Source organism: Tachypleus tridentatus, chromosome 12, assembly GCF_004210375.1.
Source record: "Tachypleus tridentatus isolate NWPU-2018 chromosome 12, ASM421037v1, whole genome shotgun sequence".
Classification (NCBI taxonomy): Eukaryota; Metazoa; Arthropoda; class Merostomata; order Xiphosura; family Limulidae; genus Tachypleus; species Tachypleus tridentatus.
The window spans coordinates 61,413,804-61,438,341 of NC_134836.1; the positions used below are offsets into that span (position 1 = coordinate 61,413,804).

The 24,538-nt window shown below is 29.6% G+C and overlaps 1 protein-coding gene across 7 annotated transcripts in view; it reads right to left on the reverse strand.

Moving 5' to 3' along the window:
- Positions 1–284: 284 nt before the first annotated feature.
- Positions 285–24,538, reverse strand: part of LOC143233398 (ecdysteroid-phosphate phosphatase-like) — a 57,046-nt gene continuing 32,792 nt past the window's right edge. For all 7 annotated transcript variants that reach the window (XM_076469599.1, XM_076469597.1, XM_076469598.1 and 4 more), the window contains one exon: positions 285–673. In XM_076469599.1, the coding sequence (XP_076325714.1) occupies positions 438–673 (236 nt within the window). In that variant the 3' untranslated portion in view covers positions 285–437. The remainder of the gene's footprint in view (positions 674–24,538) is intronic.

The following is a 24,538-nucleotide window of genomic DNA, read 5'->3' on the forward strand; positions in this document are numbered from 1 at the left end:
TAGAACTATTATATTTGGAAGCCATTATACCCAAAGATATTGCACTGACCGGATAGTTCTTTCTATCCAATACCACAAAACATTCCTTTCAATTTAAACATTGGCGGGGTTATAAGATTAACACTTGTTCCCTTACCATGGGTGATAAGGATCTGATCTCATTCTCTGTGGCAGAGCACTAGATAGCCTTAGTTTGTCGTGAATATGAACTTAACTTTTAATGACATGTATCAAGGTTTATTTTTTAATGTTATGAAAACTAATATAAATCGAGAAAACAAAAACACTTCAAACTTATAATGCCATTTCAATGTACAGTAAAAGAAATCTTTGTACTTTAACATATCTTATGTATTTTGACAAACTTTTGATTTTGCACGTGGTTTTCCCACAATTTATAAAAACTGCCTGCAGCATACTTCTTATTAGTGTAATTCCTACAATAAATGCTTCCAATCGAAACCTACATTTGCTGTGTGAGTAAGAGGTAAAACTGGAGGACAAACCAAAGTCCACTTTCCATTCTCATCTTCTTCTGTTGTAGCTACAGCACAGTAAGGTATTCCATATACTCGATGGACAATATCGTGGGATGAACGTGGAGGATTCCCTGTCAGCTGTCGAGTGCACGTGTCTAACGTAGCAGCGTGACCCACGAATAACAGTGTTTGTCCTAAAAATATAAAAAAATCATTTGTAACGTTAAACAGAAAAACGCATGTCCAATGAACACGCTTATTATAACATTTATTTCAAAAGTAATTGAAGCTTCACTTTACAGGTTGTTCAATACTTTTAGATGTGCAATAACAACACATTTTGAACTTCAAGCACGGCCAGGTGGTTAAGGCACTCGACTTGTAATCCGAGGGTTGCGGGTTTGAATCCCCATTACACCAGACATGTTCGCCATTTCAGCCGTGGGGGCGTTATGATGTGACGGTCAATCCCACTATTTTTTGGTAAAAGAGTTGGCGGTGGAAGGTGATGACTAGCTGCCTTCTCTCTAGTCTTACACTGCTAAATTATGGACGGCTAGCGCAGATAGCCCTCGTGCAGCTTTGCGCGAAATTCAAACCAAACTTCAAGCGTAGTTTTGTATATTGCAAATAATTAGGGAATGGGTAAACAATGACCAGGTAAACAAAAGTACATGATAGAAGTACCCTTCGATCGTGTGCAAATGAACTGCTTTAGAATTCAACCTCGTATTAAGAGCTTACACTGTTTTTAGTTGTTACTTGTATAAAAGTGAAATGACGATATAAAACCTATTAGCGCACATACTTTTAAACTATTATCCAGTTTTAGTAGTATAAATGTCCCAGAATTCAAATACCGCATGGCAAGAATAATGGATTCAAAAATGTGGCTAGGAAAAGTTGGATATCTGTGTTATTTACAGACGACTCCATGTTTTAATTGTTCGACAACAATCAAAGCAGAAAGAAGAAGACTATTATAGCCAATCTGCACAAAATGTATGGCACATTGACTGCTGACAGGTACAGGACGTACCACGTTGTTAACCCTTTAGAAACATTTCTTATGACGTTTCCACATATGGAGTGTCAAAGCATATTTATGTAATATAATCGTGGTTTGTAGACTCAATATACGTACATATGTATGTATTCAATACTATCTGTTCAATTGAGCCTGTTTTAAAGTACTGAATGAAAATTTTAGCAGGCATACAACTGATATAAACAAAAAATAACGTATATCAAGGAACTTGACACCAACTATATCTTCAGACGGTTTGCTCCCACCCCCCAGAAGTACAGAAATACTGCTGTGGGGCTGATGTGATTCCAAAAATGATTAAACCTAGATCGATATCTTATTAACCAACTACTGGAACTTTTGTAGTCCTTATTTAGTGAAGTAGCAACATTATCTAAACATCTGTATTTATAAATTCAATAATCCCATACCACCAAAAAAATGTTCGACCTTAAGGTGTATTTTGTAAAACATTTCGGGAAATATATTTGTGCAGACATTGGTCATTTTTGTTGTTGACTATTGTAAACGTTATACTTATTGTTTGAAATTATCATGTTTGTTTCAATACTTGTTTGTTGGTTTGGAACTTCGTATAAAGATACCCGAGGATCATATGCGCTAACTGTCCCTAAGCTATCAGTACAAGACTAGAGGGAAGGCAAGTAGTCATCACTACCCATAGCCAACTCTTGGCCTACTCTTTTACTAACCAATAGTGCGATTGACCAACACCTTAAAACGCTCCTACGACTGAAAGGTCAAGCAGGTTTGGTGCGAATGGGATTCGAACCCGCGACCCTGAGTTTACGAGACGCACGCCTTAACCCACCTCACTAAAGTTCCATATTAAGATGTCATGTTCCCCCGCTCTCCCGTTACCTTCCTTTCCACATAACATACAATTCTGAAATATCTAAGTTAGTTTTGTTTCCCATATTTATTTTCCACACGTATTTTCTTGACATTTTCACATCTGAATAAACGTTGAGCATTTTTCCAAATTTGTTTCTTATTCAGTTTTGATCTTCTGCTCTATTTAGTTAAGTTTTATCTTTAGGCGTAACATGTACCGTTTCTGGTAACTAATTCTACATACTTGAAAATGTAAAGCTATAATAAAAATTAACATCCTCTATACTCTTGTAGTGATTACCAAACGTATTACTATTTTATCCGAAATGTCTCAGCCGGATTACGTGATAATGTTTTTACTTCATGTCTTTATCAACAGTCATCAAGTTTTAAAATACACGTCGAATTTCATTAACTTTTGTAGAGGATTGACTGAGATGTAATCAATATTCCTCTACAACTACATATATTAGAACACAACCTGTTTTAGTAACTGTAAAAGTTCACTGTGATGTAATCAATATTCCTCTACAACTACAAATATTAGAACACAACCTGTTTTATTAACTGTAAAAGTTCACTGTGATGTAATCAATTATCCTCTACAACTACAAATATTAGAACACAACCTGTTTTATTAACTGTAAAGTTCACTGTGATGTAATCAATATCCTCTACAACTACAAATATTAGAACACAACCTGTTTTATTAACTGTAAAAGTTCACTGTGATGTAATCAATTATCCTCTACAACTACAAATATTAGAACACAACCTGTTTTATTAACTGTAAAAGTTCACTGTGATGTAATCAATTATCCTCTACAACTACATATATTAGAACACAACCTGTTTTATTAACTGTAAAAGTTCACTGTGATGTAATCAATATCCTCTACAACTACATATATTAGAACACAACCTGTTTTATTAACTGTAAAAGTTCACTGTGATGTAATCAATTATCCTCTACAACTACATATATTAGAACACAACCTGTTTTATTAACTGTAAAAGTTCACTGTGATGTAATCAATTATCCTCTACAACTACATATATTAGAACACAACCTGTTTTATTAACTGTAAAAGTTCACTGTGATGTAATCAATTATCCTCTACAACTACATATATTAGAACACAACCTGTTTTATTAACTGTAAAAGTTCACTGTGATGTAATCAATTATCCTCTACAACTACATATATTAGAACACAACCTGTTTTATTAACTGTAAAAGTTCACTGTGATGTAATCAATTATCCTCTACAACTACATATATTAGAACACAACCTGTTTTATTAACTGTAAAAGTTCACTGTGATGTAATCAATTATCCTCTACAACTACATATATTAGAACACAACCTGTTTTATTAACTGTAAAAGTTCACTGTGATGTAATCAATTATCCTCTACAACTACATATATTAGAACACAACCTGTTTTATTAACTGTAAAGTTCACTGTGATGTAATCAATTATCCTCTACAACTACATATATTAGAACACAACCTGTTTTATTAACTGTAAAAGTTCACTGTGATGTAATCAATTATCCTCTACAACTACATATATTAGAACACAACCTGTTTTATTAACTGTAAAAGTTCACTGTGATGTAATCAATTATCCTCTACAACTACATATATTAGAACACAACCTGTTTTATTAACTGTAAAAGTTCACTGTGATGTAATCAATTATCCTCTACAACTACAAATATTAGAACACAACCTGTTTTATTAACTGTAAAAGTTCACTGTGATGTAATCAATTATCCTCTACAACTACATATATTAGAACACAACCTGTTTTATTAACTGTAAAAGTTCACTGTGATGTAATCAATTATCCTCTACAACTACATATATTAGAACACAACCTGTTTTATTAACTGTAAAAGTTCACTGTGATGTAATCAATTATCCTCTACAACTACATATATTAGAACACAACCTGTTTTATTAACTGTAAAAGTTCACTGTGATGTAATCAATTATCCTCTACAACTACATATATTAGAACACAACCTGTTTTATTAACTGTAAAAGTTCACTGTGATGTAATCAATTATCCTCTACAACTACAAATATTAGAACACAACCTGTTTTATTAACTGTAAAAGTTCACTGTGATGTAATCAATTATCCTCTACAACTACATATATTAGAACACAACCTGTTTTATTAACTGTAAAAGTTCACTGTGATGTAATCAATTATCCTCTACAACTACATATATTAGAACACAACCTGTTTTATTAACTGTAAAGTTCACTGTGTTGTAATCAATATTCCTCTACAACTACAAATATTAGAACACAACCTGTTTTATTAACTGTAAAAGTTCACTGTGATGTAATCAATTATCCTCTACAACTACATATATTAGAACACAACCTGTTTTATTAACTGTAAAAGTTCACTGTGATGTAATCAATTATCCTCTACAACTACAAATATTAGAACACAACCTGTTTTATTAACTGTAAAAGTTCACTGTGATGTAATCAATTATCCTCTACAACTACATATATTAGAACACAACCTGTTTTATTAACTGTAAAAGTTCACTGTGATGTAATCAATTCTCCTCTACAACTACATATATTAGAACACAACCTGTTTTATTAACTGTAAAAGTTCACTGTGATGTAATCAATTATCCTCTACAACTACATATATTAGAACACAACCTGTTTTATTAACTGTAAAGTTCACTGTGATGTAATCAATATTCCTCTACAACTACAAATATTAGAACACAACCTGTTTTATTAACTGTAAAAGTTCACTGTGATGTAATCAATTATCCTCTACAACTACATATATTAGAACACAACCTGTTTTATTAACTGTAAAGTTCACTGTGATGTAATCAATTATCCTCTACAACTACAAATATTAGAACACAACCTGTTTTATTAACTGTAAAAGTTCACTGTGATGTAATCAATTCTCCTCTACAACTACATATATTAGAACACAACCTGTTTTATTAACTGTAAAGTTCACTGTGATGTAATCAATTATCCTCTACAACTACAAATATTAGAACACAACCTGTTTTATTAACTGTAAAGTTCACTGTGATGTAATCAATATCCTCTACAACTACATATATTAGAACACAACCTGTTTTATTAACTGTAAAAGTTCACTGTGATGTAATCAATTATCCTCTACAACTACAAATATTAGAACACAACCTGTTTTATTAACTGTAAAGTTCACTGTGATGTAATCAATATTCCTCTACAACTACAAATATTAGAACACAACCTGTTTTATTAACTGTAAAAGTTCACTGTGATGTAATCAATTCTCCTCTACAACTACAAATATTAGAACTCAGCCTGTTTTATTAACTGTAAAAGTTCACTGTGATGTAATCAATATTCCTCTACAACTACATATATTAGAACACAACCTGTTTTATTAACTGTAAAAGTTCACTGTGATGTAATCAACTGTATCCTCTACAACTACATATATTAGAACACAACCTGTTTTATTAACTGTAAAAAAGTTCACTGTGTTTTATTAACTGTAATCAATCAATATCCTCTACAACTACAAATATTAGAACACAACCTGTTTTATTAACTGTAAAGTTCACTGTGATGTAATCAATTATCCTCTACAACTACATATATTAGAACACAACCTGTTTTATTAACTGTAAAAGTTCACTGTGATGTAATCAATATTCCTCTACAACTACAAATATTAGAACACAACCTGTTTTATTAACTGTAAAAGTTCACTGTGATGTAATCAATTATCCTCTACAACTACATATATTAGAACACAACCTGTTTTATTAACTGTAAAAGTTCACTGTGATGTAATCAATTATCCTCTACAACTACAAATATTAGAACACAACCTGTTTTATTAACTGTAAAAGTTCACTGTGATGTAATCAATTCTCCTCTACAACTACATATATTAGAACACAACCTGTTTTATTAACTGTAAAGTTCACTGTGATGTAATCAATTCTCCTCTACAACTACATATATTAGAACACAACCTGTTTTATTAACTGTAAAAGTTCACTGTGATGTAATCAATTATCCTCTACAACTACATATATTAGAACACAACCTGTTTTATTAACTGTAAAGTTCACTGTGATGTAATCAATATTCCTCTACAACTACAAATATTAGAACACAACCTGTTTTATTAACTGTAAAAGTTCACTGTGATGTAATCAATTATCCTCTACAACTACATATATTAGAACACAACCTGTTTTATTAACTGTAAAAGTTCACTGTGATGTAATCAATTATCCTCTACAACTACAAATATTAGAACACAACCTGTTTTATTAACTGTAAAAGTTCACTGTGATGTAATCAATTCTCCTCTACAACTACATATATTAGAACACAACCTGTTTTATTAACTGTAAAAGTTCACTGTGATGTAATCAATTCTCCTCTACAACTACAAATATTAGAACACAACCTGTTTTATTAACTGTAAAAGTTCACTGTGATGTAATCAATTATCCTCTACAACTACATATATTAGAACACAACCTGTTTTATTAACTGTAAAAGTTCACTGTGATGTAATCAATTATCCTCTACAACTACAAATATTAGAACACAACCTGTTTTATTAACTGTAAAGTTCACTGTGATGTAATCAATATTCCTCTACAACTACAAATATTAGAACACAACCTGTTTTATTAACTGTAAAGTTCACTGTGATGTAATCAATTATCCTCTACAACTACAAATATTAGAACACAACCTGTTTTATTAACTGTAAAAGTTCACTGTGTTGTAATCAATATTCCTCTACAACTACAAATATTAGAACACAACCTGTTTTATTAACTGTAAAAGTTCACTGTGATGTAATCAATTATCCTCTACAACTACATATATTAGAACACAACCTGTTTTATTAACTGTAAAAGTTCACTGTGATGTAATCAATTTCCTCTACAACTACATATATTAGAACACAACCTGTTTTATTAACTGTAAAAGTTCACTGTGATGTAATCAATATTCCTCTACAACTACATATATTAGAACACAACCTGTTTTATTAACTGTAAAAGTTCACTGTGATGTAATCAATTATCCTCTACAACTACATATATTAGAACACAACCTGTTTTATTAACTGTAAAAGTTCACTGTGATGTAATCAATTATCCTCTACAACTACAAATATTAGAACACAACCTGTTTTATTAACTGTAAAAGTTCACTGTGATGTAATCAATTATCCTCTACAACTACATATATTAGAACACAACCTGTTTTATTAACTGTAAAAGTTCACTGTGATGTAATCAATTATCCTCTACAACTACATATATTAGAACACAACCTGTTTTATTAACTGTAAAAGTTCACTGTGATGTAATCAATTATCCTCTACAACTACATATATTAGAACACAACCTGTTTTATTAACTGTAAAGTTCACTGTGATGTAATCAATTATCCTCTACAACTACATATATTAGAACACAACCTGTTTTATTAACTGTAAAAGTTCACTGTGATGTAATCAATTATCCTCTACAACTACATATATTAGAACACAACCTGTTTTATTAACTGTAAAGTTCACTGTGTTGTAATCAATATTCCTCTACAACTACAAATATTAGAACACAACCTGTTTTATTAACTGTAAAAGTTCACTGTGATGTAATCAATTATCCTCTACAACTACATATATTAGAACACAACCTGTTTTATTAACTGTAAAAGTTCACTGTGATGTAATCAATTATCCTCTACAACTACAAATATTAGAACACAACCTGTTTTATTAACTGTAAAGTTCACTGTGATGTAATCAATTCTCCTCTACAACTACATATATTAGAACACAACCTGTTTTATTAACTGTAAAAGTTCACTGTGATGTAATCAATTCTCCTCTACAACTACATATATTAGAACACAACCTGTTTTATTAACTGTAAAAGTTCACTGTGATGTAATCAATTATCCTCTACAACTACATATATTAGAACACAACCTGTTTTATTAACTGTAAAAGTTCACTGTGTTGTAATCAATATTCCTCTACAACTACAAATATTAGAACACAACCTGTTTTATTAACTGTAAAAGTTCACTGTGATGTAATCAATTATCCTCTACAACTACATATATTAGAACACAACCTGTTTTATTAACTGTAAAGTTCACTGTGATGTAATCAATTATCCTCTACAACTACAAATATTAGAACACAACCTGTTTTATTAACTGTAAAAGTTCACTGTGATGTAATCAATTCTCCTCTACAACTACATATATTAGAACACAACCTGTTTTATTAACTGTAAAAGTTCACTGTGATGTAATCAATTCTCCTCTACAACTACAAATATTAGAACTCAACCTGTTTTATTAACTGTAAAAGTTCACTGTGATGTAATCAATATTCCTCTACAACTACATATATTAGAACACAACCTGTTTTATTAACTGTAAAAGTTCACTGTGATGTAATCAATTATCCTCTACAACTACAAATATTAGAACACAACCTGTTTTATTAACTGTAAAGTTCACTGTGATGTAATCAATATTCCTCTACAACTACAAATATTAGAACACAACCTGTTTTATTAACTGTAAAGTTCACTGTGATGTAATCAATTCTCCTCTACAACTACAAATATTAGAACACAACCTGTTTTATTAACTGTAAAAGTTCACTGTGTTGTAATCAATATTCCTCTACAACTACAAATATTAGAACACAACCTGTTTTATTAACTGTAAAAGTTCACTGTGATGTAATCAATTATCCTCTACAACTACATATATTAGAACACAACCTGTTTTATTAACTGTAAAAGTTCACTGTGATGTAATCAATTCTCCTCTACAACTACATATATTAGAACACAACCTGTTTTATTAACTGTAAAAGTTCACTGTGATGTAATCAATATTCCTCTACAACTACATATATTAGAACACAACCTGTTTTATTAACTGTAAAAGTTCACTGTGATGTAATCAATTATCCTCTACAACTACATATATTAGAACACAACCTGTTTTATTAACTGTAAAAGTTCACTGTCATGTAATCAATTATCCTCTACAACTACAAATATTAGAACACAACCTGTTTTATTAACTGTAAAGTTCACTGTGATGTAATCAATTATCCTCTACAACTACATATATTAGAACACAACCTGTTTTATTAACTGTAAAGTTCACTGTGATGTAATCAATTCTCCTCTACAACTACATATATTAGAACACAACCTGTTTTATTAACTGTAAAAGTTCACTGTGATGTAATCAATTATCCTCTACAACTACATATATTAGAACACAACCTGTTTTATTAACTGTAAAAGTTCACTGTGATGTAATCAATTATCCTCTACAACTACATATATTAGAACACAACCTGTTTTATTAACTGTAAAAGTTCACTGTGATGTAATCAATTCTCCTCTACAACTACATATATTAGAACACAACCTGTTTTATTAACTGTAAAAGTTCACTGTGATGTAATCAATATTCCTCTACAACTACAAATATTAGAACACAACCTGTTTTATTAACTGTAAAAGTTCACTGTGATGTAATCAATTATCCTCTACAACTACATATATTAGAACACAACCTGTTTTATTAACTGTAAAAGTTCACTGTCATGTAATCAATTATCCTCTACAACTACAAATATTAGAACACAACCTGTTTTATTAACTGTAAAAGTTCACTGTGATGTAATCAATTCTCCTCTACAACTACATATATTAGAACACAACCTGTTTTATTAACTGTAAAAGTTCACTGTGATGTAATCAATTCTCCTCTACAACTACATATATTAGAACACAACCTGTTTTATTAACTGTAAAAGTTCACTGTGATGTAATCAATTATCCTCTACAACTACATATATTAGAACACAACCTGTTTTATTAACTGTAAAGTTCACTGTGATGTAATCAATATTCCTCTACAACTACAAATATTAGAACACAACCTGTTTTATTAACTGTAAAAGTTCACTGTGATGTAATCAATTATCCTCTACAACTACATATATTAGAACACAACCTGTTTTATTAACTGTAAAAGTTCACTGTGATGTAATCAATTATCCTCTACAACTACAAATATTAGAACACAACCTGTTTTATTAACTGTAAAAGTTCACTGTGATGTAATCAATTCTCCTCTACAACTACATATATTAGAACACAACCTGTTTTATTAACTGTAAAAGTTCACTGTGATGTAATCAATTCTCCTCTACAACTACAAATATTAGAACTCAGCCTGTTTTATTAACTGTAAAGTTCACTGTGATGTAATCAATATTCCTCTACAACTACATATATTAGAACACAACCTGTTTTATTAACTGTAAAAGTTCACTGTGATGTAATCAATTCTCCTCTACAACTACATATATTAGAACACAACCTGTTTTATTAACTGTAAAAGTTCACTGTGATGTAATCAATTATCCTCTACAACTACATATATTAGAACACAACCTGTTTTATTAACTGTAAAAGTTCACTGTGATGTAATCAATTATCCTCTACAACTACATATATTAGAACACAACCTGTTTTATTAACTGTAAAAGTTCACTGTGATGTAATCAATTATCCTCTACAACTACAAATATTAGAACACAACCTGTTTTATTAACTGTAAAAGTTCACTGTGATGTAATCAATTATCCTCTACAACTACATATATTAGAACACAACCTGTTTTATTAACTGTAAAAGTTCACTGTGATGTAATCAATTATCCTCTACAACTACATATATTAGAACACAACCTGTTTTATTAACTGTAAAGTTCACTGTGATGTAATCAATATTCCTCTACAACTACAAATATTAGAACACAACCTGTTTTATTAACTGTAAAAGTTCACTGTGATGTAATCAATTATCCTCTACAACTACATATATTAGAACACAACCTGTTTTATTAACTGTAAAAGTTCACTGTGATGTAATCAATTATCCTCTACAACTACATATATTAGAACACAACCTGTTTTATTAACTGTAAAGTTCACTGTGATGTAATCAATTCTCCTCTACAACTACATATATTAGAACACAACCTGTTTTATTAACTGTAAAAGTTCACTGTGATGTAATCAATTCTCCTCTACAACTACATATATTAGAACACAACCTGTTTTATTAACTGTAAAGTTCACTGTGATGTAATCAATATTCCTCTACAACTACAAATATTAGAACACAACCTGTTTTATTAACTGTAAAAGTTCACTGTGATGTAATCAATTATCCTCTACAACTACATATATTAGAACACAACCTGTTTTATTAACTGTAAAAGTTCACTGTGATGTAATCAATTATCCTCTCCTCTACAACTACTGTGATGTAATCAATATTAGAACACAACCTGTTTTATTAACTGTAAAAGTTCACTGTGATGTAATCAATATTCCTCTACAACTACATATATTAGAACACAACCTGTTTTATTAACTGTAAAAGTTCACTGTGATGTAATCAATTATCCTCTACAACTACATATATTAGAACACAACCTGTTTTATTAACTGTAAAAGTTCACTGTGATGTAATCAATTATCCTCTACAACTACAAATATTAGAACACAACCTGTTTTATTAACTGTAAAAGTTCACTGTGATGTAATCAATTATCCTCTACAACTACATATATTAGAACACAACCTGTTTTATTAACTGTAAAAGTTCACTGTGATGTAATCAATATTCCTCTACAACTACATATATTAGAACACAACCTGTTTTATTAACTGTAAAGTTCACTGTGATGTAATCAATTATCCTCTACAACTACATATATTAGAACACAACCTGTTTTATTAACTGTAAAAGTTCACTGTGATGTAATCAATTATCCTCTACAACTACATATATTAGAACACAACCTGTTTTATTAACTGTAAAAGTTCACTGTGATGTAATCAATTATCCTCTACAACTACATATATTAGAACACAACCTGTTTTATTAACTGTAAAAGTTCACTGTGATGTAATCAATTTTCCTCTACAACTACAAATATTAGAACACAACCTGTTTTATTAACTGTAAAGTTCACTGTGATGTAATCAATTATCCTCTACAACTACATATATTAGAACACAACCTGTTTTATTAACTGTAAAAGTTCACTGTGATGTAATCAATTATCCTCTACAACTACATATATTAGAACACAACCTGTTTTATTAACTGTAAAAGTTCACTGTGATGTAATCAATTCTCCTCTACAACTACATATATTAGAACACAACCTGTTTTATTAACTGTAAAAAAGTTCACTGTGATGTAATCAATTCTCCTCTACAACTACATATATTAGAACACAACCTGTTTTATTAACTGTAAAAGTTCACTGTGATGTAATCAATTATCCTCTACAACTACATATATTAGAACACAACCTGTTTTATTAACTGTAAAAGTTCACTGTGATGTAATCAATTTCCTCTACAACTACATATATTAGAACACAACCTGTTTTATTAACTGTAAAGTTCACTGTGATGTAATCAATTATTCCTCTACAACTACATATATTAGAACACAACCTGTTTTATTAACTGTAAAAGTTCACTGTGATGTAATCAATTATCCTCTACAACTACATATATTAGAACACAACCTGTTTTATTAACTGTAAAAAGTTCACTGTGATGTAATCAATTATCCTCTACAACTACAAATATTAGAACACAACCTGTTTTATTAACTGTAAAGTTCACTGTGATGTAATCAATTATCCTCTACAACTACATATATTAGAACACAACCTGTTTTATTAACTGTAAAAGTTCACTGTGATGTAATCAATTATCCTCTACAACTACATATATTAGAACACAACCTGTTTTATTAACTGTAAAAGTTCACTGTGATGTAATCAATTATCCTCTACAACTACATATATTAGAACACAACCTGTTTTATTAACTGTAAAAGTTCACTGTGATGTAATCAATTATCCTCTACAACTACATATATTAGAACACAACCTGTTTTATTAACTGTAAAGTTCACTGTGATGTAATCAATTATCCTCTACAACTACATATATTAGAACACAACCTGTTTTATTAACTGTAAAAGTTCACTGTGATGTAATCAATTAGTTCCTCTACAACTACATATATTAGAACACAACCTGTTTTATTAACTGTAAAAGTTCACTGTGATGTAATCAATTATCCTCTACAACTACAAATATTAGAACACAACCTGTTTTATTAACTGTAAAGTTCACTGTGATGTAATCAATTATCCTCTACAACTACATATATTAGAACACAACCTGTTTTATTAACTGTAAAGTTCACTGTGATGTAATCAATTATCCTCTACAACTACATATATTAGAACACAACCTGTTTTATTAACTGTAAAAGTTCACTGTGATGTAATCAATTATCCTCTACAACTACAATATTAGAACACAACCTGTTTTATTAACTGTAAAAGTTCACTGTGATGTAAATCCTCTACAACTACATATATTAGAACACAACCTGTTTTATTAACTGTAAAAGTTCACTGTGATGTAATCAATTATCCTCTACAACTACATATATTAGAACACAACCTGTTTTATTAACTGTAAAAGTTCACTGTGATGTAATCAATTATCCTCTACAACTACATATATTAGAACACAACCTGTTTTATTAACTGTAAAAGTTCACTGTGATGTAATCAATTATCCTCTACAACTACATATATTAGAACACAACCTGTTTTATTAACTGTAAAAGTTCACTGTGATGTAATCAATTATCCTCTACAACTACATATATTAGAACACAACCTGTTTTATTAACTGTAAAAGTTCACTGTGATGTAATCAATTATCCTCTACAACTACATATATTAGAACACAACCTGTTTTATTAACTGTAAAAGTTCACTGTGATGTAATCAATTATCCTCTACAACTACATATATTAGAACACAACCTGTTTTATTAACTGTAAAAGTTCACTGTGATGTAATCAATTATCCTCTACAACTACATATATTAGAACACAACCTGTTTTATTAACTGTAAAGTTCACTGTGATGTAATCAATATTCCTCTACAACTACAAATATTAGAACACAACCTGTTTTATTAACTGTAAAAGTTCACTGTGATGTAATCAATTATCCTCTACAACTACATATATTAGAACACAACCTGTTTTATTAACTGTAAAAGTTCACTGTGATGTAATCAATTATCCTCTACAACTACAAATATTAGAACACAACCTGTTTTATTAACTGTAAAAGTTCACTGTGATGTAATCAATTATCCTCTACAACTACATATATTAGAACACAACCTGTTTTATTAACTGTATTAACTGTAAAAGTTCACTGTGATGTAATCAATTCTCCTCTACAACTACATATATTAGAACACAACCTGTTTTATTAACTGTAAAGTTCACTGTGATGTAATCAATTATCCTCTACAACTACATATATTAGAACACAACCTGTTTTATTAACTGTAAAGTTCACTGTGATGTAATCAATTATCCTCTACAACTACATATATTAGAACACAACCTGTTTTATTAACTGTAAAAGTTCACTGTGATGTAATCAATTATCCTCTACAACTACATATATTAGAACACAACCTGTTTTATTAACTGTAAAAGTTCACTGTGATGTAATCAATTATCCTCTACAACTACAAATATTAGAACACAACCTGTTTTATTAACTGTAAAAGTTCACTGTGATGTAATCAATTATCCTCTACAACTACATATATTAGAACACAACCTGTTTTATTAACTGTAAAGTTCACTGTGATGTAATCAATTCTCCTCTACAACTACAAATATTAGAACACAACCTGTTTTATTAACTGTAAAAGTTCACTGTGATGTAATCAATTATCCTCTACAACTACAATATTAGAACACAACCTGTTTTATTAACTGTAAAAGTTCACTGTGATGTAATCATCCTCTACAACTACATATATTAGAACACAACCTGTTTTATTAACTGTAAAAGTTCACTGTGATGTAATCAATTATCCTCTACAACTACATATATTAGAACACAACCTGTTTTATTAACTGTAAAAGTTCACTGTGATGTAATCAATTATCCTCTACAACTACAAATATTAGAACACAACCTGTTTTATTAACTGTAAAAGTTCACTGTGATGTAATCAATTATCCTCTACAACTACATATATTAGAACACAACCTGTTTTATTAACTGTAAAAGTTCACTGTGATGTAATCAATTATCCTCTACAACTACATATATTAGAACACAACCTGTTTTATTAACTGTAAAAGTTCACTGTGATGTAATCAATATTCCTCTACAACTACAATATATTAGAACACAACCTGTTTTATTAACTGTAAAAGTTCACTGTGATGTAATCAATTATCCTCTACAACTACATATATTAGAACACAACCTGTTTTATTAACTGTAAAAGTTCACTGTGATGTAATCAATTAACACAACCTCTACAACTACATATATTAGAACACAACCTGTTTTATTAACTGTAAAGTTCACTGTGATGTAATCAATTATCCTCTACAACTACATATATTAGAACACAACCTGTTTTATTAACTGTAAAAGTTCACTGTGATGTAATCAATTATCCTCTACAACTACATATATTAGAACACAACCTGTTTTATTAACTGTAAAAGTTCACTGTGATGTAATCAATTATCCTCTACAACTACATATATTAGAACACAACCTGTTTTATTAACTGTAAAAGTTCACTGTGATGTAATCAATTATCCTCTACAACTACAAATATTAGAACACAACCTGTTTTATTAACTGTAAAAGTTCACTGTGATGTAATCAATTATCCTCTACAACTACATATATTAGAACACAACCTGTTTTATTAACTGTAAAAGTTCACTGTGATGTAATCAATTATCCTCTACAACTACATATATTAGAACACAACCTGTTTTATTAACTGTAAAGTTCACTGTGATGTAATCAATATTCCTCTACAACTACATATATTAGAACACAACCTGTTTTATTAACTGTAAAGTTCACTGTGATGTAATCAATTATCCTCTACAACTACATATATTAGAACACAACCTGTTTTATTAACTGTAAAGTTCACTGTGATGTAATCAATTATCCTCTACAACTGTGATGTAATCTACAACACATATATTAGAACACAACCTGTTTTATTAACTGTAAAAGTTCACTGTGATGTAATCAAATTCCTCTACAACTACATATATTAGAACACAACCTGTTTTATTAACTGTAAAAGTTCACTGTGATGTAATCAATTATCCTCTACAACTACATATATTAGAACACAACCTGTTTTATTAACTGTAAAAAGTTCACTGTGATGTAATCAATGTATCCTCTACAACTACATATATTAGAACACAACCTGTTTTATTAACTGTAAAAGTTCACTGTGATGTAATCAATTATCCTCTACAACTACATATATTAGAACACAACCTGTTTTATTAACTGTAAAAGTTCACTGTGATGTAATCAATTATCCTCTACAACTACATATATTAGAACACAACCTGTTTTATTAACTGTAAAAGTTCACTGTGATGTAATCAATATTCCTCTACAACTACAAATATTAGAACACAACCTGTTTTATTAACTGTAAAAGTTCACTGTGATGTAATCAATTATCCTCTACAACTACATATATTAGAACACAACCTGTTTTATTAACTGTAAAGTTCACTGTGATGTAATCAATTATCCTCTACAACTACAAATATTAGAACACAACCTGTTTTATTAACTGTAAAAGTTCACTGTGATGTAATCAATTCTCCTCTACAACTACATATATTAGAACACAACCTGTTTTATTAACTGTAAAGTTCACTGTGATGTAATCAATTAAAAGTTCCTCTACAACTACAAATATTAGAACACAACCTGTTTTATTAACTGTAAAAGTTCACTGTGATGTAATCAATTATCCTCTACAACTACATATATTAGAACACAACCTGTTTTATTAACTGTAAAGTTCACTGTGATGTAATCAATTATCCTCTACAACTACAAATATTAGAACACAACCTGTTTTATTAACTGTAAAAGTTCACTGTGATGTAATCAATTTCCTCTACAACTACATATATTAGAACACAACCTGTTTTATTAACTGTAAAAGTTCACTGTGATGTAATCAATTATCCTCTACAACTACATATATTAGAACACAACCTGTTTTATTAACTGTAAAGTTCACTGTGATGTAATCAATTTCCTCTACAACTACAAATATTAGAACACAACCTGTTTTATTAACTGTAAAGTTCACTGTGATGTAATATTATCCTCTACAACTACAAATATTAGAACACAACCTGTTTTATTAACTGTAAAGGTTCACTGTGATGTAATCAATTCTCCTCTACAACTACATATATTAGAACACAACCTGTTTTATTAACTGTAAAAGTTCACTGTGATGTAATCAATTCTCCTCTACAACTACAAATATTAGAACACAACCTGTTTTATTAACTGTAAAAGTTCACTGTGATGTAATCAATTATCCTCTACAACTACATATATTAGAACACAACCTGTTTTATTAACTGTAAAAGTTCACTGTGATGTAATCAATTATCCTCTACAACTACATATATTAGAACACAACCTGTTTTATTAACTGTAAAGTTCACTGTGATGTAATCAATTATCCTCTACAACTACATATATTAGAACACAACCTGTTTTATTAACTGTAAAAGTTCACTGTGATGTAATCAATTATCCTCTACAACTACATATATTAGAACACAACCTGTTTTATTAACTGTAAAAGTTCACTGTGATGTAATCAATATTCCTCTACAACTACAAATATTAGAACACAACCTGTTTTATTAACTGTAAAAGTTCACTGTGATGTAATCAATTATCCTCTACAACTACATATATTAGAACACAACCTGTTTTATTAACTGTAAAAGTTCACTGTGATGTAATCAATATCCTCTACAACTACATATATTAGAACACAACCTGTTTTATTAACTGTAAAGTTCACTGTGATGTAATCAAATATCCTCTACAACTACATATATTAGAACACAACCTGTTTTATTAACTGTAAAAGTTCACTGTGATGTAATCAATTATCCTCTACAACTACATATATTAGAACACAACCTGTTTTATTAACTGTAAAAGTTCACTGTGATGTAATCAATTATCCTCTACAACTACATATATTAGAACACAACCTGTTTTATTAACTGTAAAAGTTCACTGTGATGTAATCAATTATCCTCTACAACTACATATATTAGAACACAACCTGTTTTATTAACTGTAAAGTTCACTGTGATGTAATCAATTATCCTCTACAACTACATATATTAGAACACAACCTGTTTTATTAACTGTAAAAGTTCACTGTGATGTAATCAATTATCCTCTACAACTACATATATTAGAACACAACCTGTTTTATTAACTGTAAAAGTTCACTGTGATGTAATCAATTATCCTCTACAACTACATATATTAGAACACAACCTGTTTTATTAACTGTAAAAGTTCACTGTGATGTAATCAATTATTCCTCTACAACTACATATATTAGAACACAACCTGTTTTATTAACTGTAAAAGTTCACTGTGATGTAATCAATTATCCTCTACAACTACATATATTAGAACACAACCTGTTTTATTAACTGTAAAAGTTCACTGTGATGTAATCAATTATCCTCTACAACTACATATATTAGAACACAACCTGTTTTATTAACTGTAAAAGTTCACTGTGATGTAATCAATTATCCTCTACAACTACATATATTAGAACACAACCTGTTTTATTAACTGTAAAGTTCACTGTGATGTAATCAATTATCCTCTACAACTACATATATTAGAACACAACCTGTTTTATTAACTGTAAAAGTTCACTGTGATGTAATCAATTATCCTCTACAACTACATATATTAGAACACAACCTGTTTTATTAACTGTAATCACAAGTTATGTAATCCTCTACAACTACAAATATTAGAACACAACCTGTTTTATTAACTGTAAAAGTTCACTGTGATGTAATCAATTATCCTCTACAACTACATATATTAGAACACAACCTGTTTTATTAACTGTAAAGTTCACTGTGATGTAATCAATTATCCTCTACAACTACAAATATTAGATCACAACCTGTTTTATTAACTGTAAAAGTTCACTGTGATGTAATCAATTCTCCTCTACAACTACATATATTAGAACACAACCTGTTTTATTAACTGTAAAAGTTCACTGTGATGTAATCAATTCTCCTCTACAACTACATATATTAGAACACAACCTGTTTTATTAACTGTAAAAGTTCACTGTGATGTAATCAATTATCCTCTACAACTACATATATTAGAACACAACCTGTTTTATTAACTGTAAAAGTTCACTGTGATGTAATCAATATTCCTCTACAACTACAAATATTAGAACACAACCTGTTTTATTAACTGTAAAAGTTCACTGTGATGTAATCAATTATCCTCTACAACTACATATATTAGAACACAACCTGTTTTATTAACTGTAAAAGTTCACTGTGATGTAATCAATTATCCTCTACAACTACAAATATTAGAACACAACCTGTTTTATTAACTGTAAAAGTTCACTGTGATGTAATCAATTATCCTCTACAACTACATATATTAGAACACAACCTGTTTTATTAACTGTAAAAGTTCACTGTGATGTAATCAATTCTCCTCTACAACTACAAATATTAGAACACAACCTGTTTTATTAACTGTAAAGTTCACTGTGATGTAATCAAATTCCTCTACAACTACATATATTAGAACACAACCTGTTTTATTAACTGTAAAAGTTCACTGTGATGTAATCAATTATCCTCTACAACTACATATATTAGAACACAACCTGTTTTATTAACTGTAAAAGTTCACTGTGATGTAATCAATTATCCTCTACAACTACAAATATTAGAACACAACCTGTTTTATTAACTGTAAAAGTTCACTGTGATGTAATCAATTATCCTCTACAACTACATATATTAGAACACAACCTGTTTTATTAACTGTAAAGTTCACTGTGATGTAATCAATTCTCCTCTACAACTACATATATTAGAACACAACCTGTTTTATTAACTGTAAAGTTCACTGTGATGTAATCAATATTCCTCTACAACTACATATATTAGAACACAACCTGTTTTATTAACTGTAAAAGTTCACTGTGATGTAATCAATTATCCTCTACAACTACATATATTAGAACACAACCTGTTTTATTAACTGTAAAAGTTCACTGTGATGTAATCAATATTCCTCTACAACTACAAATATTAGAACACAACCTGTTTTATTAACTGTAAAAGTTCACTGTGATGTAATCAATTATCCTCTACAACTACAAATATTAGAACACAACCTGTTTTATTAACTGTAAAAAGTTCACTGTGATGTAATCAATTATCCTCTACAACTACATATATTAGAACACAACCTGTTTTATTAACTGTAAAAGTTCACTGTGATGTAATCAATATTCCTCTACAACTACATATATTAGAACACAACCTGTTTTATTAACTGTAAAAGTTCACTGTGATGTAATCAATTATCCTCTACAACTACATATATTAGAACACAACCTGTTTTATTAACTGTAAAAGTTCACTGTGATGTAATCAATTATCCTCTACAACTACAAATATTAGAACACAACCTGTTTTATTAACTGTAAAGTTCACTGTGATGTAATCAATTATCCTCTACAACTACATATATTAGAACACAACCTGTTTTATTAACTGTAAAGTTCACTGTGATGTAATCAATATTCCTCTACAACTACATATATTAGAACACAACCTGTTTTATTAACTGTAAAAGTTCACTGTGATGTAATCAATATTCCTCTACAACTACATATATTAGAACACAACCTGTTTTATTAACTGTAAAAGTTCACTGTGATGTAATCAATATTCCTCTACAACTACATATATTAGAACACAACCTGTTTTATTAACTGTAAAAGTTCACTGTGATGTAATCATATTAACACAACCTCTACAACTACAACTATATTAGAACACAACCTGTTTTATTAACTGTAAAGTTCACTGTGATGTAATCAATTATCCTCTACAACTACATATATTAGAACACAACCTGTTTTATTAACTGTAAAAGTTCACTGTGATGTAATCAATTATCCTCTACAACTACATATATTAGAACACAACCTGTTTTATTAACTGTAAAAGTTCACTGTGATGTAATCAATTATCCTCTACAACTACATATATTAGAACACAACCTGTTTTATTAACTGTAAAAGTTCACTGTGATGTAATCAATTATCCTCTACAACTACATATATTAGAACACAACCTGTTTTATTAACTGTAAAGTTCACTGTGATGTAATCAATATTCCTCTACAACTACAAATATTAGAACACAACCTGTTTTATTAACTGTAAAAGTTCACTGTGATGTAATCAATTATCCTCTACAACTACATATATTAGAACACAACCTGTTTTATTAACTGTAAAAGTTCACTGTGATGTAATCAATTATCCTCTACAACTACAAATATTAGAACACAACCTGTTTTATTAACTGTAAAGTTCACTGTGATGTAATCAATTCTCCTCTACAACTACATATATTAGAACACAACCTGTTTTATTAACTGTAAAAGTTCACTGTGATGTAATCAATTCTCCTCTACAACTACATATATTAGAACACAACCTGTTTTATTAACTGTAAAAGTTCACTGTGATGTAATCAATTATCCTCTACAACTACATATATTAGAACACAACCTGTTTTATTAACTGTAAAAGTTCACTGTGATGTAATCAATTATCCTCTACAACTACAAATATTAGAACACAACCTGTTTTATTAACTGTAAAGTTCACTGTGATGTAATCAATTATCCTCTACAACTACATATATTAGAACACAACCTGTTTTATTAACTGTAAAAGTTCACTGTGATGTAATCAATTCTCCTCTACAACTACAAATATTAGAACACAACCTGTTTTATTAACTGTAAAAGTTCACTGTGATGTAATCAATATTCCTCTACAACTACATATATTAGAACACAACCTGTTTTATTAACTGTAAAGTTCACTGTGATGTAATCAATTATCCTCTACAACTACATATATTAGAACACAACCTGTTTTATTAACTGTAAAGTTCACTGTGATGTAATCAATATTCCTCTACAACTACAAATATTAGAACACAACCTGTTTTATTAACTGTAAAAGTTCACTGTGATGTAATCAATTATCCTCTACAACTACATATATTAGAACACAACCTGTTTTATTAACTGTAAAAGTTCACTGTGATGTAATCAATTCTCCTCTACAACTACATATATTAGAACACAACCTGTTTTATTAACTGTAAAAGTTCACTGTGATGTAATCAATATTCCTCTACAACTACATATATTAGAACACAACCTGTTTTATTAACTGTAAAAGTTCACTGTGATGTAATCAATTATCCTCTACAACTACATATATTAGAACACAACCTGTTTTATTAACTGTAAAAGTTCACTGTGATGTAATCAATTATCCTCTACAACTACAAATATTAGAACACAACCTGTTTTATTAACTGTAAAAGTTCACTGTGATGTAATCAATTATCCTCTACAACTACATATATTAGAACACAACCTGTTTTATTAACTGTAAAAGTTCACTGTGATGTAATCAATTCTCCTCTACAACTACATATATTAGAACACAACCTGTTTTATTAACTGTAAAGTTCACTGTGATGTAATCAATTATCCTCTACAACTACATATATTAGAACACAACCTGTTTTATTAACTGTAAAAGTTCACTGTGATGTAATCAATTATCCTCTACAACTACATATATTAGAACACAACCTGTTTTATTAACTGTAAAGTTCACTGTGATGTAATCAATTATCCTCTACAACTACATATATTAGAACACAACCTGTTTTATTAACTGTAAAGTTCACTGTGATGTAATCAATATTCCTCTACAACTACAAATATTAGAACACAACCTGTTTTATTAACTGTAAAAGTTCACTGTGATGTAATCAATTATCCTCTACAACTACATATATTAGAACACAACCTGTTTTATTAACTGTAAAAGTTCACTGTGATGTAATCAATTATCCTCTACAACTACAAATATTAGAACACAACCTGTTTTATTAACTGTAAAGTTCACTGTGATGTAATCAATTCTCCTCTACAACTACATATATTAGAACACAACCTGTTTTATTAACTGTAAAAGTTCACTGTGATGTAATCAATTATCCTCTACAACTACATATATTAGAACACAACCTGTTTTATTAACTGTAAAGTTCACTGTGATGTAATCAATATTCCTCTACAACTACAAATATTAGAACACAACCTGTTTTATTAACTGTAAAAGTTCACTGTGATGTAATCAATTATCCTCTACAACTACATATATTAGAACACAACCTGTTTTATTAACTGTAAAAGTTCACTGTGATGTAATCAATTATCCTCTACAACTACAAATATTAGAACACAACCTGTTTTATTAACTGTAAAGTTCACTGTGATGTAATCAATTCTCCTCTACAACTACATATATTAGAACACAACCTGTTTTATTAACTGTAAAAGTTCACTGTGATGTAATCAATTCTCCTCTACAACTACAAATATTAGAACTCAGCCTGTTTTATTAACTGTAAAAGTTCACTGTGATGTAATCAATATTCCTCTACAACTACATATATTAGAACACAACCTGTTTTATTAACTGTAAAAGTTCACTGTGATGTAATCAATTATCCTCTACAACTACAAATATTAGAACACAACCTGTTTTATTAACTGTAAAGTTCACTGTGTTGTAATCAATATTCCTCTACAACTACAAATATTAGAACACAACCTGTTTTATTAACTGTAAAGTTCACTGTGATGTAATCAATTATCCTCTACAACTACATATATTAGAACACAACCTGTTTTATTAACTGTAAAGTTCACTGTGAT